At 41.8% G+C, this 25,825-nt stretch overlaps 1 protein-coding gene across 4 annotated transcripts in view; it reads right to left on the bottom strand.

The window, feature by feature from the left end:
• The window catches only part of CAMK2B (calcium/calmodulin dependent protein kinase II beta), a 173,546-nt gene that overhangs the window by 81,146 nt on the left and 66,575 nt on the right, over positions 1-25,825 (bottom strand). For all 4 annotated transcript variants that reach the window (XM_081333755.1, XM_081333754.1, XM_081333753.1 and 1 more), the window contains exons 3-5: positions 16,180-16,239; positions 6,263-6,317; positions 2,197-2,262 (exon numbers count right to left, since the gene is read on the bottom strand). In XM_081333755.1, coding sequence (XP_081189881.1) covers positions 2,197-2,262; positions 6,263-6,317; positions 16,180-16,239 — 181 coding nt within the window. The remainder of the gene's footprint in view (positions 1-2,196; positions 2,263-6,262; positions 6,318-16,179; positions 16,240-25,825) is intronic.

Genomic DNA, 25,825 nt, shown 5'->3' on the forward strand with positions numbered 1-25,825 from the left:
TTGGCCCCATGTTGACTCAGCCTTCCATCCTTCCGAGGCAGGTAAAATGAGGACCCAGATTGTTGGGGGCAATAGGCTGACTTTGTAATAATGCCGCTGGGGGCCCCCCCGAAAGCCCTAATAAGCAGGCATATACATAGAATGAAGGCTATTGCTAAGCACATTGGTTTGTGCTTAGATTGTAAGCCGCCCTGAGTCTTCGGAGAAGGGCGGGATATAAATGGGATTAAAATAAAAAAATAAAAATAAAAATTTGTTAAGTGAATTGCTGCAGTTCTTTAATTATCAACCTAGTTGTTAAGGGAATCTGGTTTCCCCATTGACTTTGCTCATCAGGTGGTCACAAAAGGGGATCACGTGACCTCCGGGATCACTGCAACCATCCTAAACGTGAGTCAGTTGTCAAGCATCCGTGTGTAAATCACGTGACTTTGGGGATGCTGCAAATGTGGAAAAAAATGATCATCAGTCACTTTTTTCAGTGTCGCTGTAACTTTGAACAGACATTAAATGAAATGTTGTAAGTTGAGGACCACCTTTATTTAAGAATAACAGAGGATGCTTTTCCATCGTTAGGCCCCTCCTGATGGGCAAGAAGCCACCATGAGAAAGGGCTTACGGTTTTCACGCAGGATTACTATCAAATCAGAGGTGCTTAAACAAAACACAAGATTTTATTATCTATAGCAGACTATCATTGTCCCTGATCTTTTACAGAGTATAAAAAAATCAGGGGTTGCTGTCCTAAGGAGCATACAAAATCAAAAACAATGGGCTGGAGTTTATTCTGCTCTCCTGTGGTATTTCTCTCACCACTGAAGCCCTGGAGGAACAAGGTAGGAAAGTAAAAATGTAGAAAAGCTGAAATTGTGTGGGGAAGAATTATACCAGATTCTAAACTCTGGGATTGCTATGGCTTCCCTCTCTTAGAGTGTCTTCTTTGCAAAATGTCTGGAACACTTGGGAAATGGCTATGTTTCTTAACTCAAACAGAAATAACTTGACAATGTACTTCTTGACTAACACGTTCATGCCTTGGTCAACAATCTCTTGTTATGAAAGCTTTAAAATGACATTTGAATTTGCTGATGTCTCCTTGGTGCCTCCTGCTATCTCCTCAACCTCTGCTCCTCTGCACCACTCCAAAGGTTGGAACTCCTTCCAATCTAGGTTGACAAACTTCAGACTCCCAGCTGTAGCTATGAATGCTTCTCAAATGCAATCCTGTTTTGTAATTTGGTGGCCCTGGGTGCATCACTTCATGAAGCTTTGGACTCTGTGCTAATGATAGATACTTTGCCCAGCAAACACTACTCTCTATTGTGTCCCATCCAATTTTTATTCCTTACTCCAATTTTCTCGCATCCTTGCACACCTCCCGTTCTTATCACCAACTATCCTGGTTAGACCGACAATCATCTGCCAAGGAGACCATACAACCTCCGAACTAGTCTAGAGCACTGCCAATCTCTCTATGGTTGAAGTAGGATGAGAAAATTAAAGTGTGAAAGCACTAACAACTTCCTTTATTAAAAATGCTAACACCCCATTTGAACATGAGATACTCAAGCCACAGATTAAGGCCTGTTTGTAATAGTGGGAGTATACTCCGTCATTTGGCTCTCCAACCAAATCTCTCTCACCTGTCACACTTTTTTTTAGCAAAAAAGGAGCTGGTAGCTAGGGATGAACTGTTCTGGTGAAACTTCATTTGGAAAAGAGAGTATCCTTAAATGATCAGAGGTACTGCGAGAACTTGCATCATATATAAAGGGGGAGGCAGTGGGGGCACAGGAAGAAACCAGGATAGGTGCATCTATTCTCACCCTGCAATGCCTCACATAAATTCTATCTTCTTCACAACTATGAGGTGAACAAAATCTCCACTCTCTACTATGTAATCAAGAGCAGCAGTCCAAGGGTATACGGCAGAGTTGGCTGGCACTGTATGAGGCAATGGGGCACATGATGGCAACCACTGGTGCCAAAAGGACATGTGAACATCACTGCAATCATGTGATATCTTTTTGAACCCAACCACGTGGCTCCCACCCCCACCCAAACTTCCCTGATCACAGATGGGTTCATATTTCACAGGTTCAAGCTGGTGTAGGATTTGGGAACAGAGGGAGGGGGTGGGGCTGAGGGAGGGAGAAGGATGGAGGGGGGACAGGTGGCTGTGGAGTTACCACTCACCTTGCATCAGCTTCACTGTAGTATTCTCTGGCAACAATGTCTTCAAAGAGCTCACCACCCGTGACCCTGCAAGGTGAAACAACCAAAGTTTGAGATTTGTCAACAGGACATTTGGAGAGTATATCACTTTCAAGGCAGACCAGACCAGGATGTTCAAGGTATGCATGTCAATACTACTTTAATCATAAAGTTATGGGACAAAATATTGCAGTACTGAATGTAATTCTCCCCACCCTATTCCTTTATCTTCATGAGAACAAGGATGTGCTTTTGCAAAAGGCAACCGGACTTCCTTGAAGAAGACCTTTCACTTCTCATCCAAGAGGCTTCTTCAGAACTGAAGGTTACTGCATACTGAAGATTCCAAGAAGCTTCTTCAGAACTGAAGAAACGTCTTGGATGAGAAGCAAAAATGTCTTCAAGCAAAAATGAAGAAAGTCTAGTTGCCTTTTGAAGAAGTACCTTTGGGACAACCATGACCTAGATGACTGAGAATCTCCATAGAGAAGAAGAATCTTGTCTGAGAAATGTTCTCATGTTACAAGACCGGCTGGGACTTAATTTATTTATTTATTTTTAATCAGACCGGTGTCTTCCTTAAGGTTTTCCTCCTCAAAGTTATTCCTCCTTTCCATTACAACCACTGAATCCAACTATTCCCGAAAGAGTTGGACCATTTGCTGTGAGTTCTAATCTTCTTTCAGTCTCTTACTTAATTGCCTGGCCCATGACCCAAATAAATTGTCATGGACCCGATTTCACTTCCATCGGGGAATCTCACCAAAGCCAACGTAAGTCTAGCTTGTTGAGCAGCTGCCAAGGCTTGCTAATGTGACAAAACTGCATTTGTTTGGTCAGAAAAGGCCTAACTTTAACTTGAAAGTAAATAGATGTAGTTTAAAATCTCACTGCAGCTACCCCAAAATGGTACATTTATATTGAGGTCATTTGTCCACTTTCTTTTTCTTCTTCTTCTCTTCTCCTCTTTGGGAGAAGTTCTATTTTATCTCTCGTCCAGATGGAATACTAGTTATTTCAGGGCAAGCAATGTTACATCAAGTACAATAAACAAGTAAGACGCACTGTACCAAAGCCACTTAAGCCATGAATTTTAAAAGGGAAGAAATACAGCTAAATTTAATTTACATAACTACCAATCACTAGGGCTTTATATTTCTTTTTCTCCTTACAAGATATTCTTATTCATAAACTGATTCATATACTTTTTTAAAAAAATCCCATTTATATCCCGCCCTTCTCCGAAGACTCAGGGCGGCTTACAATCTAAGAAGCACAAACCAATGTGCTTAGCAATAGCCTTCATTCTATGTATATGCCTGCTTATTAGGGCTTTTGCCCCCCCCAAGCGGCATTATTACAAAGTCAGCTTATTGCCCCCAACAATCTGGGTCCTCATTTTACCTACCTCGGAAGGATGGAAGGCTGAGTCAACCTTGAGCCTGGTGGGACTTGAACCTGCACTAATTGCAGGCAGCTGGTGTTACTGCCTTTTGTTCTTTAACATGTTCATTCTTTCCGAGGGTTTCATCAACTCCATTCAGTTACAACTTTCTCAATCTCCCACTTTACTCTTGACCCATACCACTATTTTTCTACCATCTTACAATTTCTCAAAATATTCTTCCGTTGTTAGCAAATATTCCACGAAGGAATTCAACAAATCCGACTGCTTGCTCTAGTTATGAATAACATTTATGAATAACTTGCAACTGTCCATGCTATTTTCCTGGATAACACAGCTATTGATTTTGATATATTAATTTTCAGATCCATACTCTTTATTGCATCGTATAATCTATGCTACAGATCTTTTGGGTTCTCAGCCAACAATACAGGGTCATCCGCTTACAAAACTACATGTACATCCATATTCCCCTAATGTCAACACAAGTGTATCTTATGTGCTTATCCAAAAAATACACCAAACAACCAAGGAGACATCACACCCTTGTCTTTCACTCAGTATTGAATTATTGGCTAAGCATTCCATTTATTCTCCTTACTTCCATCATATACTCTCCTTATTTCATTCAACAAATAACGTTCGACTACATCTGTGGGGGGGAAAATCATAATCGGAGTCTGTTCATTTTTTTATATCCTTTCCCTTTCCCCCACTAAATCAAGTCCCTTTTTATGATCCTGTAATCCCTTAGTTCGGGTAGCCTGGGCAGAGCTGAGTGTTTACTGGCTGGATGCCCCTCCTGATGCCTATGCAGAGTTCACAGTAGATATTTTGCACACTAGGAGAAAAATACCTGCTGCTACCTAGGATTGAACTCTGAATCTTCTGAGTGGGAGGCAAATGTCTTCACCACTAGGCCACCATGCTGCTTCCCTTCCAAATCAACCAATATGCAATACTCTCCCTCCCTCCCTCCCTCCCTCTCTCTCTCTCTCTCTCTCTCTCTCTCTCTCATACTGTAAAGGTAAAGGTAAAGGTTCCCCCGCACATGCGTGCTAGTCGTTTCCGACTCTAGGGGACAGTGCTCATCTCTGTTTCAAAGCCGAAGAGCCAGCGCTTGTCCAAGGATGTCTCTGTGGTCATGTGGCCAGCATGACTAGATGCCAAAGGCGCACGGAACGCTGTTACCTTCCCACCGTAGTGGTCTCTATTTTTCTACTTGTATTTTTACGTGCTTTCGAACTGCTAGGTTGGCAGAAGCTGGGACGAGTAACAGGCGCTCACTCTGTTACGCGGCACTCGGGATTCGACCCGCCAAACTGCCGACCTTCTGATCGACGAGCTTAGCGCCCTAACCCACTGAGCCACCGCGTCCCTCTGGACTTTACTCTTTAAGCTCCAAATGGTAATTAATTAATTAAAAACTTTGAGAGAGGCTAGAAGGGAGAGGAACGGTTATGTGTTAAATAGCAGGATGTCACAAATGCACAAGAATGATTCCTCTTTGATACAGAAATGTAGAGATTAGGAAACAGAACATAGTGGATATATAAAGGTTACAGCAGAGACCCAAATGGACAATTCAGCACCCACATCATTACTGCAAGATCAAGTCTTGGGCATGAGAGGCACTAGCGCTCTTCAAACATCTTCACTGGATGACCATAGCCTGCTCCTCTTCAACCCCCCTCATTTCGCACAGATGCTTCTCAATCTGCCAGGTATTCAAGGAACCCAGATTTAATCCCACATGCCTGCAATGGCACACAGAATGATTGAAAGAGTATTGCATCTGATGGTCTCTACAGCTGGGCACAGAGCCACCTTTGGCCACAGTGCAGGGTGTACATGGAAGGGAAAAATCTATTGCTAGCTTTCAATTCCTCCTGCTGCAGCCATGGCCATGCCAAGGTCTGTGTGACTCCAAGCAAGGAAAAAGAGGGGGGGGGGGGAGAGAGAGAGAGAAAGCAGGGGCTGCACTGACTCAGAGGACAGCTAAATATAGTTTGCTGCTTAACTGGAGCTGTCAGAGAGGAGGAGGAGATGAGATCACTGGTTTCTATATCTGGAAATCAAGTGAGAGGCAGCCAAGCAAAGCACACCCTGTCTCTGTGCCTCCCCCCACGGGCAGATACTTTGCCCAGGACATGGCCTACCCCCTTCACAACCAAATGAAAGGGCAAGGAATCAAGGCAAAATCAGCATCTGGAGACCTGGAGCCAACTTTCTGTATGGTTCCTAGCTGGCCTCATCTGGGTCTCCAAAAAGGGTTGAGCAAGACTCCAGCCTGCCAGGGTCCCTGAGTCACAGCTATCGTGTCGATAGCCTCCTTCCCATTTCTTCCCTGCCCACCCTTTCGTGCTAATGGAAGCCCTGCAGCTGCAGTCTTCGCCCACCTTCATCTATTAAGATGGCAACGCTTGCCCAGCTCTTGAGGCAGCCTGCAAACATTTGCTCAGAAGGTGCCGGAAGGGAGGGCATCAGGCTATCCAAAGCGACCCGCAAAGAGGATGATCAACTTGTGGCAGCCAAAACACATCGCCACAAAAAAAGCCACAGCGGGGAAGACTTATAAAGATGAGCGAATTCCAGAAAGACCTTGGCTGGTCCAGAACTTCTTCAGAACCAAGTATTACTTACAGATCAAAGACGAGGTAGTGGAAGCCTTCCTCGGATATGCTATCATGGAGGCGAACTGCAAAAGAAGCACAAGGGGTATGTTACACTGGGCAAAGTACTTCCTAATTTCTGCAGTGCCTTTTATTATCCTCACCCTCCTTCTGTCTGTTTGATGCACTAGATAATCTCACAAATCGCAAGTCCTGGGAGGTAGCAAAATCGTAACTACCCACTGTGGCCACAAAGTTCTAGGATTCAGCATTATATCTCCAAGAAAGATCTGCAGCAAAAATAGGTGCCCTTCAGCCTTCCCTCACCTCCAGAGTCCAAATATCTTGGCATTTTTGCAGCCCCACTGCTTTGTCATCTCCCCCACCTCTTCTTGGATTCGGATCTCTGATGCCCTCTATGATATCTTCACTAGGCTGTTGCCTGCCAATAAACCTACTTGGAGAGGGGAAAATTAGGCCACAATTAAGCCTGGACTTTCTGGACTAGGATCTAGATGTCCATCTTGTTTAGAATCCCATTTTCACCAGCGCCAGAAAAAACCAAGCAAAACCTGACAGTCACAGATCCTGAACACGAAGGCCTCATTTTTACTAACCTCCATCATTGGCCCAACTTTTTATAAGAGTCTAATAGCCACTGTTTTTCAAATTGAATCTCTGGTGCTCAATACTCCATTACAGGATCATTATAAATCCCAGAATAAAAAGGTGTTTCGAGTGATGGTGAAAAGGAAAATGGATTAATGGGGTCTAAAACCTGATCCATTAAACATGCAGAAGTTTTCCAAAAACGGATGTCGTTCAGAATTGTCCCAAAGGTGCTTTTTCAATAGGACTTTGATTTTCTTTGAAGACCTTTTGCTTCTCTCCAGTTCTCTCCAGAACTGAAGAAGCTTCCTTGGATGAGAAGCAAAATGTTTTCAAGGACAAAGAAAGAAAGTCCAGTTGCTTTTTGAAAAAGCACCTTTGGGACAACTATGACCTGGATGACTGAAAATCTCCATAGACATAAAATTCAAAATATACCAAAGTACTTAGCAACGTGCATTGGAGGAAGGTGAGACTGTAATTCTAACAAATGCATACATATTTTAACAACGTAGCAATGAATTCAACTTGCCCCAGCTGTTTTTTTAATTAATGATTCTCGGCTACAAGTTTATTTCAATGTGTCTGAATTTTAATAGGATAGATAGAAGATCCACAGGCATGCCAGTGCTGCAACTCCGTTAAGAAAAAAGCAAAACAAATCCATAGAAATTCAACATTTATTTATTAGCAGAAGATGGTGGGGCAAGGAACATTCTTATAAATACTTCATATCCAAAAAAAGAGGACTTTCCTGCACCCCATAGAAGCAAAAATTAAACCTGACTAAAAAAATAAAAATAAAACTTGTAATGTGTCAAAGCCTAAGTTAAAAACAGAACAGAAGAAGGAACAAACTGGCAGATCACCTAGAAAATATATTTTTATTTATTATTTTATTTTAATCCCATTTATATCCCGCCCTTCTCCGAAGACTCAGGGCGGCTTACAATCTAAGCACAAATCAATTGTGCTTAGCAATAGTCTTCATTCTATGCATATGCCTGCTTATTAGGGCTTTCGCCCCCCCCCCAAGTGGCATTATTACAAAGTCAGCTTGGGTCCTCATTTTACCTACCTGGGAAGGATGGAAGGCTGAGTCAACCTTGAGCCTGGTGGGACGCGAACCTGCACTAATTGCAGGCAGCTGGTGTTACTTAAGGAGGCATTAGCCCACTGCTCCACCAAGGCTCTTATATATGGTGTGAGTGTAGCTTGACAGCCTCATTCAAACCAGCAAACTTTGCAAATTCTGCTAAAACTTTACTTATTCCTGGAACACATTCCCTGCAGTACACATATTCCTGACCTTCCTTTCCCTGCCCTACAGGACTGTTGCCCAGATATGGTTGGCTGAACAACAGTGACATACACAAAGTCATCCAGTGTGGTTTCTAGTCTGGAGGAAGGGGGGGCAGTGTTTGAACCCAGCTCCCTGCAATTCTAGCGTGAGGTTCTAATTCTACACTGCATTGACTATCTACCTAAGCGATCACAAGCAGAAAGGAAAGAGATTGATTCCGGATGTAAGGTGGACTTCTTTCATAGGTTGAAGAAATCTTTTTGTTATTATAGGCAGTCCTCGAATTATAAGTCCACAATTGAGTCCAAAATTTCCTTTGCTAAGGGAGACATTTGTGAAGTGAGTTTTGCCCTTTCTTGCCACCATCACTTCAATTATTCAGTTAGTAACACAATCGTGAAGTGAATTTGGCTTCCCCCATTGACTTTGTTTGTCAGAAGGTCGGAAAAGGTGATCACATGACTCCGGGTACGCTGTGACCGTCATAAACATGAATCAGTTGCTAAGCATCTGAATTTTGATCATGCGAGCCTGGGGATGCTGCAATGGTCGTAAGTATGGGAAACGGTCGTATGTCACTTTTTCCAGTGCCGCTGTAACTTTGAGGAGTTAGTGAACGAACTGCTGTAAGTCAAGTAATTGGAATGCAAGTTTCGAAGGAATATTTTCACATCATGATCGTACATAACTGTCTCTCAAAGCATAGATCCCATCATCCAAGATCTAGGATCAAAGAAGCTCCCCTGAATGCTTTCTCTGAGATTCCTGCATGGATCAGGGCAGGGGTAGGCAACTTTTATGACTTCAACTCCCAGAATTCCTGAGCCAGCATGCCAAAGAGATCATTGTCGATTTCAGAAAAGGTAGGCACAGCCACACTTCTCTGTGCATTAATGATTCACCTGTGGAGACGGTTACCAGCATCAAATTCCTGGGTGTGCAGCTAACGAGTAGGCTGGCTTGGTCGCTCAACAGTGAGAATCGGGTGAAGCGGGCACAGCAGCGCCTGCACTTTCTGCGTCGCATGAGAAAAGCACATCTTCCTTCCCCTGTCCTGACCACTTTCTACAGGGGGACGATCGAGAGCATCCCGTCATACAGCATCACAGTCTGGTTTGGAAGCCTCACTGCTTCAGACAGGAAGGCGGTGCAGAAAGTGGTGAGGATGGCCGAAAAGATCTTTGGCAGTTCCCTCCCCTCCATCCAGGACATAGCACAGAAGCATTGCTTGAGCACGGTCTGTAAGATTATCTGGGACACTACTCATCCTCTTCACAACCTGTTTTCCTTGTTCCCTTCTGGGAGGAGGGGGCTTCGTGGTATCCGTAGCAGAACATCCAGATTCAGCCACAGTTTCATTCCATACAGCATTAACCTTGTCAACTCTCAGGCTTCCTCCTTCCGTTATATATTCAAGATGGACAGTATTTAATATTTTATCGTTATGTATATGTAGGGGTGTGGGTCTATACATATGTTGTATATAGTATGTTTTAGGTATGTGTCATGTATGTGTTTCACTTTGAGAGCGGGCAACTAAATTTCATTTTTGATGTGTGCCATTGTGCCCACAGTAAAAAAAAAATGACAATAAAGGTTATCTTATCTTATCCAAAGTTGCCTACCCCTGGACCAGGGGATGAGAGACAAAAAGCCTTCATGGCATCTCCCCACCTTATCATTTGGTGTTGTTTGTTTTTTTTCAAAAATCCCTTTTGACTTTTAACATAACCAGTACCTTTTTTCCCCTCCCACCCCTAGTACTGTACTATGTTCCTCTAGAAAGAGAATGAGAGTGAATATAATGTATTGGTATTAGGAGGGAAACCAAATTATATTCTAACCTCAGCAGATTTTTCCAAGACTGCCTTACACCTGGTTGGAGAACTGCACAGGATGCTCTACAATTCCTAATAATCCAACACTTTCCGTGAGATTAAAAGGGCCAAACTGTTCCATCACAGCACCAGCATTACAGAATCGGGTCCCTTTGGATATTTATGGAAAGAAGTAAAAACCGAGTTATTCCAGAGAGCCCTTAACAGTTGAATATCACCTTGCTATTATGCTAGGTTATATTGGGGCCTGTTAGGTAATTATTACAGGATGGCTGGCCTTAGGGATATCGTTAATTTAATTATAGAGGTAGAGCATTACATTATTATTTTTTTACTTGCAATTTTTTTTTGATGTGGACATTAAAATGTTGACTGTTTGCCAAAGTCCATTGGAGATGGGTGGCTAATAAATTCAAATGAATCATCATAATAAAACAAGTAATACTTTAGCATGGCAGACAAAGACAGACAGACAAGCCCAGCTTGGATGTGGTGCATTATTTGCAACACTCCAAGATCAGCTCTGGATCCAGAGGAATGAGTATGCCTGGGAAGACTATTCGGTAGGGTTGTCTACAGAGCATGTAAAAAAAAAGAAAAAATCAAAATAGGAGCTGCGTTGTGTGATTAAAGCTACATCCATTTTGAATGGATGCATCTCTCTCTCTCTCTGTGGCATGTGGCACACATAAAAACCAGAAAGAGCTTCAGTCACACCATCCCAGACAACAACTTGGTTTTTTGGGGTGTTTTTTTTTTAATCATACCATGCCAACACCTCTGTAGTTTAGCATTGGTTATTTGGAGAAGAAACCAGACTCAATACATAGCTTTTTCTTTCAGTTGTATTGAAGCAAAACATACCACCATGCAACACAGCAGGGAATTCTTGGAAGAGAACATGGGGAAACACAAATCATCCTTCTTCCAAAAAAAGAAATTTGATCTGGAAAATCTTGCAGACTTCAACATGTCTTCTATGAACCATAAATGGAAGCCATTCCTTGTTTCACGTTTATTCTTCCTTCAACCACGGTGTTTTGTTTGAATTCAGATAGGGATGTATTTATGACCCAAAGGGTTAAAACTGTCCCTTTCTGGCTTCTGGACCTTACAATGGAACTATGTCTTCAACTCTACTAACAGAATAACAGAGTTGGAAAGGACCTTAGAGGTCTTCTAATCCAACCCAATGCTGCAGGAGACCCTGTGCCATTTCAAATAAATGACTGTCCAATCTCTTCTTGAAAACTCTTAATGATGGAGCACCTGCAACTTTTGGAGGCAAGCCCTTCCACTGATTAATAGTTCTCACTGTCAGGAAACATCTCCTTAATTCTAAGTTGAATCTCTCTTTGATAACTTTCCATCCTTTACTTCTTGTCCTGCCTTCAGGTGCTTTGAAGAGTAGGTTGACTCTCTCTTCTTTGTGACAACCCCTTATATAGTGGACAATTGCTATCATGTCATGCTATCTAGTCCTTCTCTTTGTTAGGCTAGACCAGGGGTCGGCAACCTGAAAAAGGAAAAGAGCCACTGGGAACCGGTTCCATCACACATAAAAAAAAGTGGGAGCCGTGTGCGTGCGTCCATGCACGAGCATGCGCAAAAAAGGTTTGCGCATGCGCAAAACGGTTTTTTCTTGCGCATGCGCGGACGCGCGCGGTTGCCATTTTTTTAAATGTGTGATGGAACCGGTTCCCGGTTGTGCGATGGCGATGGCCCGTCTGCAAAGCTGCCGCTTTCGGCAGCCTGCAAACGTGCCGTGGCAGCTTTCTCAAAGAGCGGCGCCGCTGCCCATTCGCGCGGAGGTGCACGTGCACCTCTCCAAAGGTTTGGGGAGGTGCGCGCGCACCTCCGCCCATTCGGAGAGGTGCGCGCGCACCTCTCCAAACGGGCGGTGCCACTCTCCATTTGGAGAGGTGCGCACGCACCACTGTCCGTTCGAAGAGGTGCGCGCGCACCGGGCGGCTGGGAGCCGCAGGAGACGGCTCAAAGAGCCGCATGCAGCTCCGGAGCCGCGGGTTGCCGACCCGTGGGCTAGACATATCCAGTTCCTACAACCATTTGTCATTAATCATCTTTGTTGTTCTTCTCTGCACTCTCTCTGGAGTCTCAACATCTATTTTTATATAGTGGTGGCCAAAACTGGATGCAGTATTCAAAATGTTATCTTACCAAAGTATTATATAGTGCTACCAACATTTCACGTGATCTTGATTCTGTCCCTCAATGAATGCAAACCTAAAGGATTTGGGAAGACAGCTAGTCTTTCTCTACCCTGCACATCTTAGTTCTAATTAGATCATGATGTATATACATTTGTGTTTTTTTTAAAGTAAATAAATAGACAGTAATAATGGTAGCAAGTTGCTGTTGGCAATGTTTACATGTTACGATCCTGGAGACAAACCAAGTCTCTTCTTACCTATAGTTAACGGTAAGCTTGCTTAGTGTTGTGTACACACATATCGCCTTTTCTAAAAGCACCACTTCAGGCTAAAGCACCCCAATGCTGTCACAAACCAAGGGGAGAAGATTTAATTTGGCTGCCAAGAGTTGGTGTAGGGAAATAAGAGCGGTGAAAAGGAACGTGATTCTTTCCCTGAAGAACTAAGGGAAAATATGCCTTTCAGAATTTTGCTTCTGCTACGTGGCTTTGGGAGAGATATATTACTCCTTGCTAAAAGGAGGTTAATTAAATTGAAAAGGAGGGGTGGGAGTAGTTGGAAAGAAATGCTGATGTCTTAGAAAGTTTTCCAACCCAGAGGAAATGCCTAGCAGGAAGCACCAAAACAGGGCCAAGCTTATAAGCAAGATACAGGTTTGGCTACATAGGAAAAAAAGAAAAAAAGAAAAATTCTGACTTCAACTCCTGATCTGTCCTCAAATATATTATGGATAATGTCCCAAAGGTGACTACTTTTTCAAGAGTTAACTGGACTTTGTTTTTCCTTGAAAATGTTTCGCTTCTCATCCAAGAAGCCTCTTCAGTTCTGACCGAATGGTGGAGAATGGAAAGATTTATGTTCCTTGCAGTCATCTGGTCATTAGTATTCTTTCTGAGAGTTGTTGAGGCCACTTGGAGGTTTATCTGTGCCCTCAGGGGCACAGATAAACTACCCTGTTGACCCTGAAGGTGCAGATAAACCTCCAAGTGGCCTCAACAACTCTCAGAAAGAATACTAATGACCAGATGACTGCAAGGAATATAAATCCTTCCATTTTCCACCATTCAGTCAGAAGTGAAGAAGCTCCTTGGATGAGAAGCAAAACCTCTTCAGGGAAAAACAAAGAAAGTCCAGTTAACTCTTGAAAAGGTAGTTACCTTTGGGACTATTATGGATAATGCATTTCACTTCCAATGGCCAGGTCCACCTGCATTGCTACAACTTATATAATGAAGCCAAATGTATGGAAGATTGAATATGATTGAGAGGGATACATAACTTTTCAACTAATAAGAGAAATCTACTTCACAGTAAAGGAAAAGTTTTCAGATTGGGGGAGATCTCAGAGTAACAGATTTTGCAATTAATGGAAAACGTAAGGCACACCATTTTTCATATTATACCATACAGAGGGACCATGACTCCTATTCAGACAATGGAGCGCCTGTCGCAGCTCAGGGAATAATTGCCACCTATCTAATTTCACTACTTCTAAAGCAGGGGTCTTCAAACCTGGCCCTTTTATGACTTGTGGACTTCAACTCCCAGAATCGCTCAGCCAGGCACGGGTGCCTGGCTGTGAGGAATTCTGGCAGTTGAAGTCCACAAGTCATAAAAGGGCCAGGTTTGAAGACCCCTGTTCTAAACCAAATAATATTAACGTAGCCCGTATGGTTAATGCCTCCTCAGCTTTCCTGATGATGAATACCTATCTTCCTCAAAACTCTCTGAAGAAATTCAGCTTCAAAGCCTAAAGGGCTTACATTACACACGGAGAGCAAGATTGAGCATTTCTGTCAGTCAAAGCAAAGCCATCATTTGCTGAGTAAACCAAAATTGGACATCATCCTAAGCCCTAAACTGCTGTTCATAGACGTCAAGGCTGCTTTGCATATTGCATGCCATCAAAAGCAAGCAAACTACCTGACAGTTTCACGCAATCCAATCCAATCAACTTTCTGGACCCACAAATCTTCTGCTCCTGTTTTCACCCACCCCTATCTGAAGTGCATCTATTTCAATGTCATTACACAACAAACAGTTTCTTTTTATTTTGCACTTGTGGCTGTCTCTAAATCTAACCAGAAGGTACCCATGACGACACAGTTTCCATAGAAACTAATGCAATGGGTGGTGGTGGTGGTGGGGAAGAACAGAAGATTTTTCTAAAAGAGCCAAAAAGCCCCATAAGGATTAAAACAGAATTAACTGGCATCAACACACTGAGTCCATTATACCAAGCAGGAAGTTCAGTTTTAATTGCCCACTTGGCTGAGATGGAGAGGGACCTGGTCAAGATGATGCTTCCTGGAATCTCTTCTTCTACCAACCTTGTTGTCATTAGCAACTGCAATGGATTTGCAAAAGTCTTTAAAGGTGGCTCCATGCAGTGCTGGGAACAAAGGGGGCAGATTGACCTGTTGGTCAAGGAAAAAACACACGTCCACCTTTCACAGTAACAATTGTGGAACACTATCTTTGCATTTGTATCTGGCTTTTCTTAAAAATAAACCAGAAGAAGAGACACCAGTGGCGTTCATTCAATTTACAGAATATTTTCCAAACAACCTTGGGAGATTAAAATGATGGGAATCTCTATTTAGGATTTCACAATAACTATGCGATGCCATAAGAAGAAGTCTAAATTTCAATTTCATGAAGTTTGTTAGGAAGGGCTTTCTGAAAAGCCTTAAAAACAGGCAAACTGATATAAAATCATTCTTGTCCTGGATGCAGAGGAAGTGAAGTGGCAAGCCAAACTTTCTTGAATGTTGATCATGGACCAAAATCTAAGGATATCTCTAGAATAAATAATGCACAGATTTGGGTGAGAGCTGTAGTTGGATCTGAAGACTACATTTCAAACTCATAGTAATTTCACAATTACTGTTAAGTATAAATTATTCTTGGTATATGCCAAGCCTTGTTTGTATAATAAATCAACATTAAGCCATCTTTAAGTCTGTATAATCAAGGAACTAAAAGTAAATAGGAAAAAAACATTAAAACAGCAGATTTTGACACAACATACACAAACACACACATGCATAGAGCCCCCAAAAGATCAGCAAAGAACAACCTCGTTCTATTTTTCCTTGGGAAGCCATTCAGCCTCCCCCAAATTGAATCCTTGCCAGGGGTATGAACTTCAGTTGATCCTACGCGTTTCTGGATTTAAACTCTGCACCCTGATTTTAAGTCAGAAACAAATCTGGAGCAAGCAAAAATGGAAAAGGGCAAAATATGGCCCATTTTACTAGGATTTTAAAAAATAAATAAATAATATCAGTGAAAAGTCCACAAGTAAAGGCACCATAATATCACACTAGAGTCTATATCTGTGTAGCAAGTATGGTAAGAGATCTGTGTCACAAGTACGGTAAGAGAAGTCGCCATCAATCAGGTTTTTTTAGTCTCACGTTTTTTTTTCTTCACCCTACTACTTAAAAAGGATAGCAAAGAGGAAATCTACCGCAAAGTTTTTACTGGTTTGACTGGTTCAGTACTCAGAATATTGTTCATATTATTCCATGAAAATTGTGTAATTGTTTGGCAACTTTAAGATGCATGGGCCTCTCAGAATTCTGGGAATTGAAATCCACACATTTTAAAGTTTCCAAGGTGAAGAAACTTTGATATAGACAGTCTTCATGTTCACCATGTGGGCGCCCCGGCTTTATGGAACCAGCTGCCGGTCGAGCTCCGGATGGCACCGGACCTTCGCTCCTTCCGACGCGGTCTGAAGACCCATTTATTTGAACAAGCTGGCCTGGCCTGATGGGGGATGTTAGGGTTTTTAATGGGGTTTTTATACTGTTATTGTTCTTATCTGGGCGATTATTTAATTCTTTTAATTTTTGTATTCTCTATTTATATGTGCCCTGTTCACCGCCCTGAGTCCCTCGGGAGAAGGGCGGTATACAAATATAATAAATAATAATAATAATAATAATGTACGTCATCCCATCCCATTCCATCCCATCCCATCCGCTCTTCTCCATTTCCCTCTTAACTAAACAATATTTACCAATGTTGGAATGCTTCAGGAGACGGCAGATGCGAGCTTCTCGCTCCAACTTCTGGTGATCTGGAAAAAGAAGAAGAAGAAGGCGCATCCTTTAGCATGATGTCTTGGATGTCAGATCCCATAACATTAGTTTTTTTAACGGAACATCAAGGAGGGAAATGAGCATTTTTCTGAAGGTAGTAAGTTAAAACAAAATTCAGAACTATGTTGCTTCCATTATAACGAAAATAGCACCCAACAGAGTTGCTCAATCCACTGCCTTGATAAGCTAGTTTTCTATTTGACTTTTATATTGGGTGAGCACGTGATTCCAACTGTCCCCCTCCCATATTTAAACAATAAAATCCATTGCATCATATGTGCCTTGACCGGCCTCTCTATTGGAGGAGCGGAGAGAATCTAATTAAAACGTTTAAGATGATGAAAGTGCAAACTTTCTTTCTAAGTTTGTTAATTGAAGCAAAATATACATAAGATACATTCCAGAGTAATAGAAACAACGCAAGGTAAGTAGCGATAACTACGTGTAAGCTGTAAAAACAAACAGAGGCCAAGCTGGCCTCAGCGAGACTCACAAACCTGCTGAATAAATGGCCCTTCATTTGGTACTAAATCGAAATCAATATTGGTATTAGCCTGTTATCTTAAAGAAGACATTTCATAAAGATGAAATGCTGACATCTCTATAGAATATGTTGCTTTCCACTGTGTGATACAAAAAGAGGAAAAAACCAACTCCATTCCAAAGAGATGGTGATTCAAATAAGGATGACTTGAAACAGATCATTTAGTGACCATTCCAAAAAGTTACAACAGCACTGAATAAAGTGACTTCTGACCATTTTTCACACTTATAACTATTGCAGCATCCCCAAGGTTGTGTGATCAAAATTCAGACGCTTCTCATCTCTCTCATATGTATGACCACTGCAATGTCCCAGGGTCCTGTGATCCCCTTTTACGACCTTCGGACAAGCAAAGTCAATGGGGGAGCCAGATTCACTTAACACTTAACTGCTAACTTAGCAACTGCAGTGATTCACTTAATAATTATGGCTAGAAAGGTTGTAAATTGGGGCAAAACTCACTTAACACATACCTCACTCAGCAACATAAATTTTTGGCTCAATTGTGGTCCTAAGTCAAGAACTGCCAGTACTTAGGGATCAAATTTCAAGAACAGTGAGATGTTCAGCCATTTTACTATTTATTATAGTTCCAATCCACTCAATAATCAAAAGTATGGTCTATTTTCACTAAAAGGAGATGGTCCAGCAAATGTTAGAAAAACCCTGTGGGTTGTTTGTTTTTCTGAACACACTCATGATGTACTCCAAATACATAGGTATCCTGTTATTTTACGAAATCAGCTACTCTTGAAAGGGGTAATAATGTGTAAGATTAAAGCTGTTTTAATAGTTCCTGTTTTATTCCCCCTTGGCTACTTTATATTTCCAATGAAATGTGGCTCCCATTTCATTCACACCTAGACGAAAATAAGAATGGGATTAAGAAAGGAAAGGGAGAGATCTGATTGTCTCTCAAAACTGGGGAAATTCGGTAGTATTTATTAGAATCAAAAGGAAGCACTTGGCGCAAGACACAATTAGCATGATTTTTCTATAGCAAGAGACTGTAACATCCACAGCTGTTCTTGAGAAAAAGGCAAGGATCTATTACTCCCATCCTTAGAAGCCTGACTCCTATGACTCTGCAAACTGAAGAAAAATTATCGTAACTTGCAATTATCACTTCAATAGGAGCCTATAAGATGAGGTCAGCTCTTAAAAAAATTCTTCAGCGCTCAAATGCATTAAAAATTGAGCTCAATTGCCATAATGGAAGGAAAGACAGAGTTTATTGCAGTCAGAAACCAGAGTGCCAAATAAAACATGTTAACAATGAGATAAGAATAAAAAACACAAAACAGAATAAGAATGTTACAGTTGGTGGCAAGCTGGATGGAAATGCATATTGGCATAATGGTACAGGAACTGTCAGCTGCCTCCAATTTTATAGTATGGCAATTTCATGTATGTATGTCAAGCAGGTATGTATGTATGTATGTGTGTAGGCATTTTTATTCAAGGTTCAACATGTTTCAGCATAGGATAATAAGAGAAGGAAGCTGGCTCCTTATGCAATTTTGTAATATGCCAATTTTGAATCTATAGGCAATCCTTATTTAGCAACCACAACTAGGATCATCAATTTGGTCCTTAAACAAAGCAGCTGGCAAGTAATACCGCAATGTGCTTATGCTATCTCTTCAGCTTTGCTTTGCTTTACAGAGCTGTGAAAGTTATAAATGCAAAGTTTGGTAGTCAAGTTACTTTTTCATCACTGCTGTAACAGTGAATGGTCACTAAACAAGACAGTTGCTAAACCATAACTGCCTCCCTCCCTCTTTCACTTTTTCTCTCTCCCTCTCTCCCTCTCTCCCTCCCTATCTATCTATCTATCTATCTATCTATCTATCTATCTATCTATCTATCTACCTACTCACCCACCCACCTACCCATCCACCCATCCATCCATTCACATTTTTATCTAAATTAAACAAGTTTCACCATGCAATAATAAAAAGAATTATGCTGGTGCCTCACCTTTTCTTTCTTTCATACTAATGTGTGCACACACATACATGAACACAAACACAAACACACACACACACACACATACACAAAAGCAGAAAGGCAACAGATTACTTGCATGACAGCTAAGACCGCTGCCCAGGATAACAATCAGGACTGCAAGTAAGTGGTTCTCTAGTAAGAATCTGTCCAGAAGATATGCCTGCTCAGAAGGCGTTCAGTACTTAATTCTCAAGTATATCTGTCTACCTTTAGCCTTGGAAGATTTAATCTGTGATAAACTGGAAAGTGCATTTTCTAGCTATATCATCTAGACATTATGAGTGAATGAAGCACTGAAGGCAATTATTATGAATCAGGTGAAGCATGATTAAAGGGGCACTGAAAAGTGATCGTAAGAAATATTCATATGGTAAAACATGACAGAGGAAAAATAAAAATGGATGTTCGCCTTTGTGTGGGTGATCTAACCCTTCCAGACTATAGCTGATCATTTCACACACACACACACACACAAAATTTGTCTTGATTTCTGACCTCTAAATCTTTGTATTGCTCCTTTTTCTGGACACTTCTTTTAAGAACACAGACTAAAGGTGCCATACACGTTTAGTCGTGTTAATAAACTGTACAAAATGCTTGAACTGATTTGGGTATTCCCAAGATAGCCACTTTCCGTCACGCCAAGCCATGTTGTATGTAGGAGATGACCAGGCTGAGCCAGAGGGAGGGCTCAAACACATCGTGAGTCCCTGACACCAACAAGATATCTAAGTCCCACCCACCTTGAATGCCTTCTTATTTCCTGCTCATTTTCCCTTGACCGTGAGTCGTTCAGATTCTTGTACAAAGCTTAAGCTTGCCATAAATCTTTATACTCCTTTGAACTTCTGATTTCTCGACAAGTGTCATCAATTCTGCTTATGAGCAACCCCACTGATCTGAGCCAGAATTTAAAGGAGTGGGGCTGTGTAGTGCAATGTGGGAATAAAGAGAGGAAAAAGAGCCTCAAACTAGACAATGGTCTGATGAACAAAATTTGAGTGAAAAGGAGAGATTGGGGGTTGCGGGGGGTGGTGGGGGTGGGGGTGGAGAAACTAGGGCCCTCCCTAGTTATTGGGAAAATGAAGAGAGCGGTCTGTCTGTGGAGATTCTCAGTCATCTGGGTCATAGTTGTCTCAAGGGTGCTCTAGGCAACTGGAGTGTTTTTTCTTTATGGAAGAAGAAGGCAACCTTTAGCTTCTCATCCCAAAAGCCTGATCACTTGTGACTCACATCAGTCACAACTGACGACGCTTCTTGGATGAGAAGCCAAATGTGATTCTTCTTCTTCTTCTTCTTCCATAAAGAAGAAACAGTCCAGTTGCCCCTTTGAGAAGAGAGCAGCACTTTCAGATTTGCAAGACTCTTGTTAATGCAACCTTACAATCAAGATAGACCTAGCCCAAAGATGCTTTTTCACGAGGCAACTGGACGTTCTTGTTTTTCTTCGAAGACATTTGGCTTCTCATCCAAAAAGCTTCTTCAGCTCTGACTGGATGATGGGGAATGGAAAGATTTATACTCCTGCAGAAAGCTGTTCATTTGCATTCTTTTAGCGAGTTGTTAAAGCTGCCTGGAGGCTTACCTGTGTCTTCAGAGTCACCTGAGTGGTGCAAATGGGTGTGGAGCCTTCTTGGAATTGTTGAAAGGACTGTGAAGACACAGATAAGCCTCCAGGTAGCTTTAACAATTTGCTAAAAGAATGCAAATGAACAGCTTTCTGCAGGAGTATAAATCTTTCCATTCCCTACCATCTAGTCAGAGCTGAAGAAGCTTCTTGGATGAGAAGCGAAATGTCTTCAAACAAAAACAACAGGAATGTCCAGTTGCCTCGTGAAAAAGCATCTTTGGGATAACTATGACCTGGATGACTGAGAATCTCCATAGACAAGATAGACCTAGTAATCATAGCTGTGCTTCTTGCCTGGACTACAGACTAAACCTCAGCCTGTTTAATGTCAGACACTAAAGAAAATGGAAAGGCCCATTAAGCATTTGGCTGCACTTCTCCAACCCTTTTAGCTGAATGTGACACATTTCTCGTTTTAAACTTCCTTTCTTTCTTATTTCTAAACTGCTGACTTCCACCCAGGTTTTTCATTTTCCCCGCATATCTTTGGAATGTTTGATCCCCTGTCAAAAATCAGGAATTCCTACTCTCTCTGACTCTTTCATCTGTTTTACTTAATTATTTTAATTATGTTACAGTTTAACTGCTATGAGATGCTTAGGGAGCTGATTTAGAACGGTAAATTAAAAATTGCTTTTGCCAAGTATGTAAACACAGATTGCACCACAATATCTGGCTGAATCCCACGACAACTTTCTAACTTAATGGCTATTAGCACTAGTCAACCATACGTGGTAAAGCATTAACTGTGTTTAGCAGTGGTTTTGCTTCATTTCCTATTAATATAGGTAGTCCTTGATTTATGATTATAATAAGGACCAGATTTGTTGCTAAGTGGTACTTCATGTGACTGCATCCAATTTTATGACTTTTTTTTACTGCAGTCATTAGGCCCTTGACATTAAGTGATTCTGACTTCCTGCCGGCTTCCCCACTGACTCTGCTTGTCTAGGAAGCAGGCTGGGAAGATCATAGAGGGTGAGGTGATCAGATGGACACCATGACAGTCCTAAATGTGGGGATAGCCATAGCTCACTTTTTTCAGCACTGTTGTAACTTCAAATGGTTATTAAACAAACGGTCATATGTCTGAAATGTGGAACTGAAGCCTGGAACAAGAATCATTTCCGTTATGAAATTGCCCTAATTCATTGAAGAATTTTTTTAAAAAATGGATTTCACTAGGATCAAAGCATCTCCCAATTATAATCTTTCTGTGTTTTTTCATGTTATCTGGCAAGTGTTAGGATGTCTGCACACTATCTTCTCATTGACAGCCCTGACACTGATCTGTTTCAAGGCACCCATTTTCTAACTGTAACAGCCATTCACTGTATACTGTAGTTTTTCATGATTTGATTGTATACATAACACATGGTTTGTAATAAAAGCCAGTCTAGTGTAGTGGTTAAGGTACCAGGCTCAAAACTGGGAGACTCTGAGTTCTAGTCTAGCTTGAAGCCGGCTGGGTGACTTTGGGCCAATCACCAGGAGATGGTGAGTTCTAGTCCTGCCTTAGACATGAAGTCGGCTGGCTGACTTTGAGCCAATCTCCAGGAGTCAGTGAGGTCTAGTCCTGCTTTACCATGAAAGCCAGCTGTATGACTTTGGGCCAGTCACTCTCTTAGCCCCAGGAAGGAGACAATGGCAAACCACTGCAGGAGCTGTTCAAGGCAGTCACAAGCAATCAATACTGTCTTGAAAATACTAAAAATAATTTATAGTAAACTACAACTAGTTGAATTCATAGAATGCTATAAATCCTGATTTACAAACCACAATGACATAAATCAGTCTGGAATCATACAATGGGCTTAATCCATAGTCAAAATGCATTTGCACAAAGCCAGTGTCCCCATTTTAACTGTTCATCATTTCATTCATTTCTATTCTGCTTTATTTCTTACAAAACATTAAAAAATACTGCTACTGCTTTCTTGTGACAAAAAGTTTCTTGAAACTTTTAGTTGAGCTTGGGTTATTTTTGCAAATTGTTGCAAATTCTATTTCTTCATGCCACTGTTAGTTTCTAAAAAGGATTTGGGTTTTGTTACTTCCTTAAGGATAAATAAATTTCTGGTGCAAATGGACTTCACACATGTCTTGCAGCCTTTGCACTTCCTGCTTCCTATGCACATGTGTCACAAGCAATGCACGTACGATGTTTCCAAAAATAAGAATCGCCTGGTCACACTTTCTCAGGAAGAGGGAAAAAAACATTCTTAATTATTCAGATAGTACTTTGCTCTATTTCTTACTGAAACTCTGTCAAGCCATTCTCCCTGCAAGAGATGGGAGTATGAACCTTCTAATTCCATCCAGTGTATATGTGATTGGACAATCTGCTAAGCCATGACTTATTTAGCCCACCTTTCTTAAATAAATCACATTTCTGTCTTAAAGTGTTATACGAACTCAGGGGAAAGCGTGGTGCCCCAAACATTTATGTGGCTGGATGCAGAGCCCATTTTCTGGAGATTGTTATGTGTGGTGTCAATTACAGGTTCTGAAGAGCTTCTGCAGAACTTAATCTCTTAAACTTTTACTCTGAAAACCTCACTTGTCTTCTGTCCACAGTCAGTGCCCTCCATTCATTGACCAAGAAGGACAGACCAAGACAAACAGTTGCATGTTTGGAAAGAGAAAAGTAAAAGAGCAAAGCTAGTAAAAGCTAGTTGGCCACCAGAACAAATGCTTTATTTAGTCAAAATGAAGCTTGGGTGAGCAAAACAAAAGCCTTCCACTGGCCTCCTTAGTAGTTTCAACCCTCCAACCTCCTTCAATATTTTGGTAAGTTTCCCCAATGGAAAATATAACAAAAGCACCAGTATAAGAATATCCTGGAGCTCATGATTGGGAGGAGAGGGATGGAGAGGGAGTTGATGGGAGAGGGGAAGACAGGAGAGGGGAGGGGAGGGGGACAGGAGGGGAAGGGAAGGGACAGGAAAGGTCATTAGAGGCATCTGTATTTTCTTCTACGTAAAGTAGTAATAGGTATATCTGTACGTGCACTTCCCTACAGAGATTAATCATGGGCTGGGTATATAGATGCCTCTGTGTATGAGAAAGAACAGGGAAGGTCTATACATTGTGTGGGTGTGTGTATATTTCCACTCTTCTCTCACACTGCATTTGAATGTGTCTATATGCACTGAGAATAGGCTGCCTGTTCTACTTTCTGGATCCTGAAACCAGGAAGAAGGAGGAACGAACAATTTTTCCATGGAGATTCACTATCAATTTAAAAACAAAAAAACTCTGCACATCCCAAGTCTGATCTAGTTAATTTTCAAACTAAATCAAACTAAACTTTCTTTCGCCAGTTTCATTACCACAATTTACTTTTGGAGAGTGTGTGTGGGGGGGGGGGAAGGGGGAGGGAATTACCATGCTGATGGACAAACAGATCCCCTTTACGTAATTTCTTGCCATATAGAAAGAGTAGGGTAGGAAAGACTTTTAAAAAGAGCTCAGTTTTATTTAATACAGCATCTTCTTTTTCCTGTTACCGTTTTCCCATTATCAACTAGCAGAAACTTAAAAAGAGAAAACCAAAATTGGATTTGCTACTGACAGCATGGAAGTGGCATGCAAACGTCGCTGAACCTTGACTGCTGTTGTCCCAGATGTAGGGACATGAGGCCAGATATGAGAAAAACAATATATATTTGACAGCTTCTGAGCAGACGTCAGATCTGAAAAACAGATACCGCTTGGAAGAACAGCCAGTTAAAAACACATCAAGTTCAACTTAAGAAAAAATGCAACTAAGAGAGGGTTTTCCTGGCAAGTGTGGCCGAAGAACGGAGGGAAGGAAGAGAAAATAATAAAAAAGAAGAAATAAGACTTCTCCAATCTGAACTTCCAGTAATTTGTTATTTCTGATGGTCACAGCAGATGATAAAAAAAATATTATATGCCATTCGCAGGGGAAATAATAAAGGATTGATAAACTTTACAGAGCTTTTCATATTACACAAAAGACCCCTTGAGCGTTATCCCTTGTGGGCATTGCACCATTAACAAAACTATACAACGGGAGATACAGAATTTATAGCTTGGTGCAGCCAAACATAATCACGGTTGACTTTATGGCTGAATTGAAGTCCACATACCTCAAAGTTGTCAAGCTTGAAACACAGTGTTATGACTGCTTAAGGGGGCAGGAACATCCCCCTTGGCATGTATGAAACAAGGAGATCCAGCCAATGGCTGCCTTCCCAATAAGCCCAGATCTATTTTAACCTTGCTTGTTGAGCAAGCTAGAGTCACTCTTGAAGACAATCAAAGTAATAGTGGGACTACCTAAAACCCAAAAAGCTCCGTTTGGAAGGAAAAGGTATTTGTCCTTTTCGTTTCCTGTTCGTTCCTCCTTCTTCCTGGTTTCACAATCCAGAATGGAGAACAGGCAGCCTATTCTCAGTGCATATAAAAAGGTAAAGGTTCCCCCGCACATGCGTGCTAGTCGTTTCCGACTCTAGGGGCTGGTGCTCATCTCCGTTTCAAAGCCGAAGAGCCAGCACTTGTCCGAGGACGTCTCTGTGGTCATGTGGCCGGCATGACTAGATGCCAAAGGCGCACAGAACGCTGTTACCTTCCCACCGTAGTGGTCCCTATTTTTCTACTTGCATTTTTACGTGCTTTCGAACTGCTAGGTTGGCAGAAGCTGGGACGAGTAACAGGCGCTCACTCTGTTACGCGGCACTCGGGATTCGACCTGCCAAACTGCCGACCTTCTGATCGACAAGCTCAGCGTCCTAACCCACTGAGCCACCACATCCCTTCAGTGCATATAGACACATTCAAATGCAAGGTACCCTTGATGATGAAGATGTCTCTGCCAACTGTACAATGTAAAAGCCTTTGAAAAAAAGCCTTTGAAAAGTCACCCATTTTTGCTTCGAGGGGAGTAATGAAAGACAGCTGTAAGCACTACCCTGAATCTAGGATACTACAAGGATCACAAGGTTGGAAAACCCCAGGAGTCAGCCAGTGTCTGAACTGCCACCTCACTGCCAGTCTACCATGAACCCTGGGGTGGGGGGAAGGCTGGAAGGGAGGCCGAGGGCTTGGGGGGGGAAGCAAAGCTGAACTTTGAAGACAGATTCTCTGTGAGAATCATGGTCGAGAGAAGAATGCCAAGACGTAGAGTGACTGTTTCCAAAACATCTCTTTTAAAACTGATCGGACAATGAGAGAGGAGCAATGGGAAGGGACTAAGGGAGGAAAATTAATTGGGGAAAATTTGGCCCGTGAACCCTCTTGGCTTGGCACTGTTATAATTCACTTGACGTTTAGTAAACTCCACAAATGGAGTTAAGGGTGTTTGTTTTTTTTGCTTAGAAGACCAAGTTGAGGCAGATCTGCCAGCCTTAAAGAG

Source organism: Vipera berus, assembly GCF_964194415.1.
Source record: "Vipera berus genome assembly, chromosome: 8".
Lineage (NCBI taxonomy): Eukaryota > Metazoa > Chordata > Lepidosauria > Squamata > Viperidae > Vipera > Vipera berus.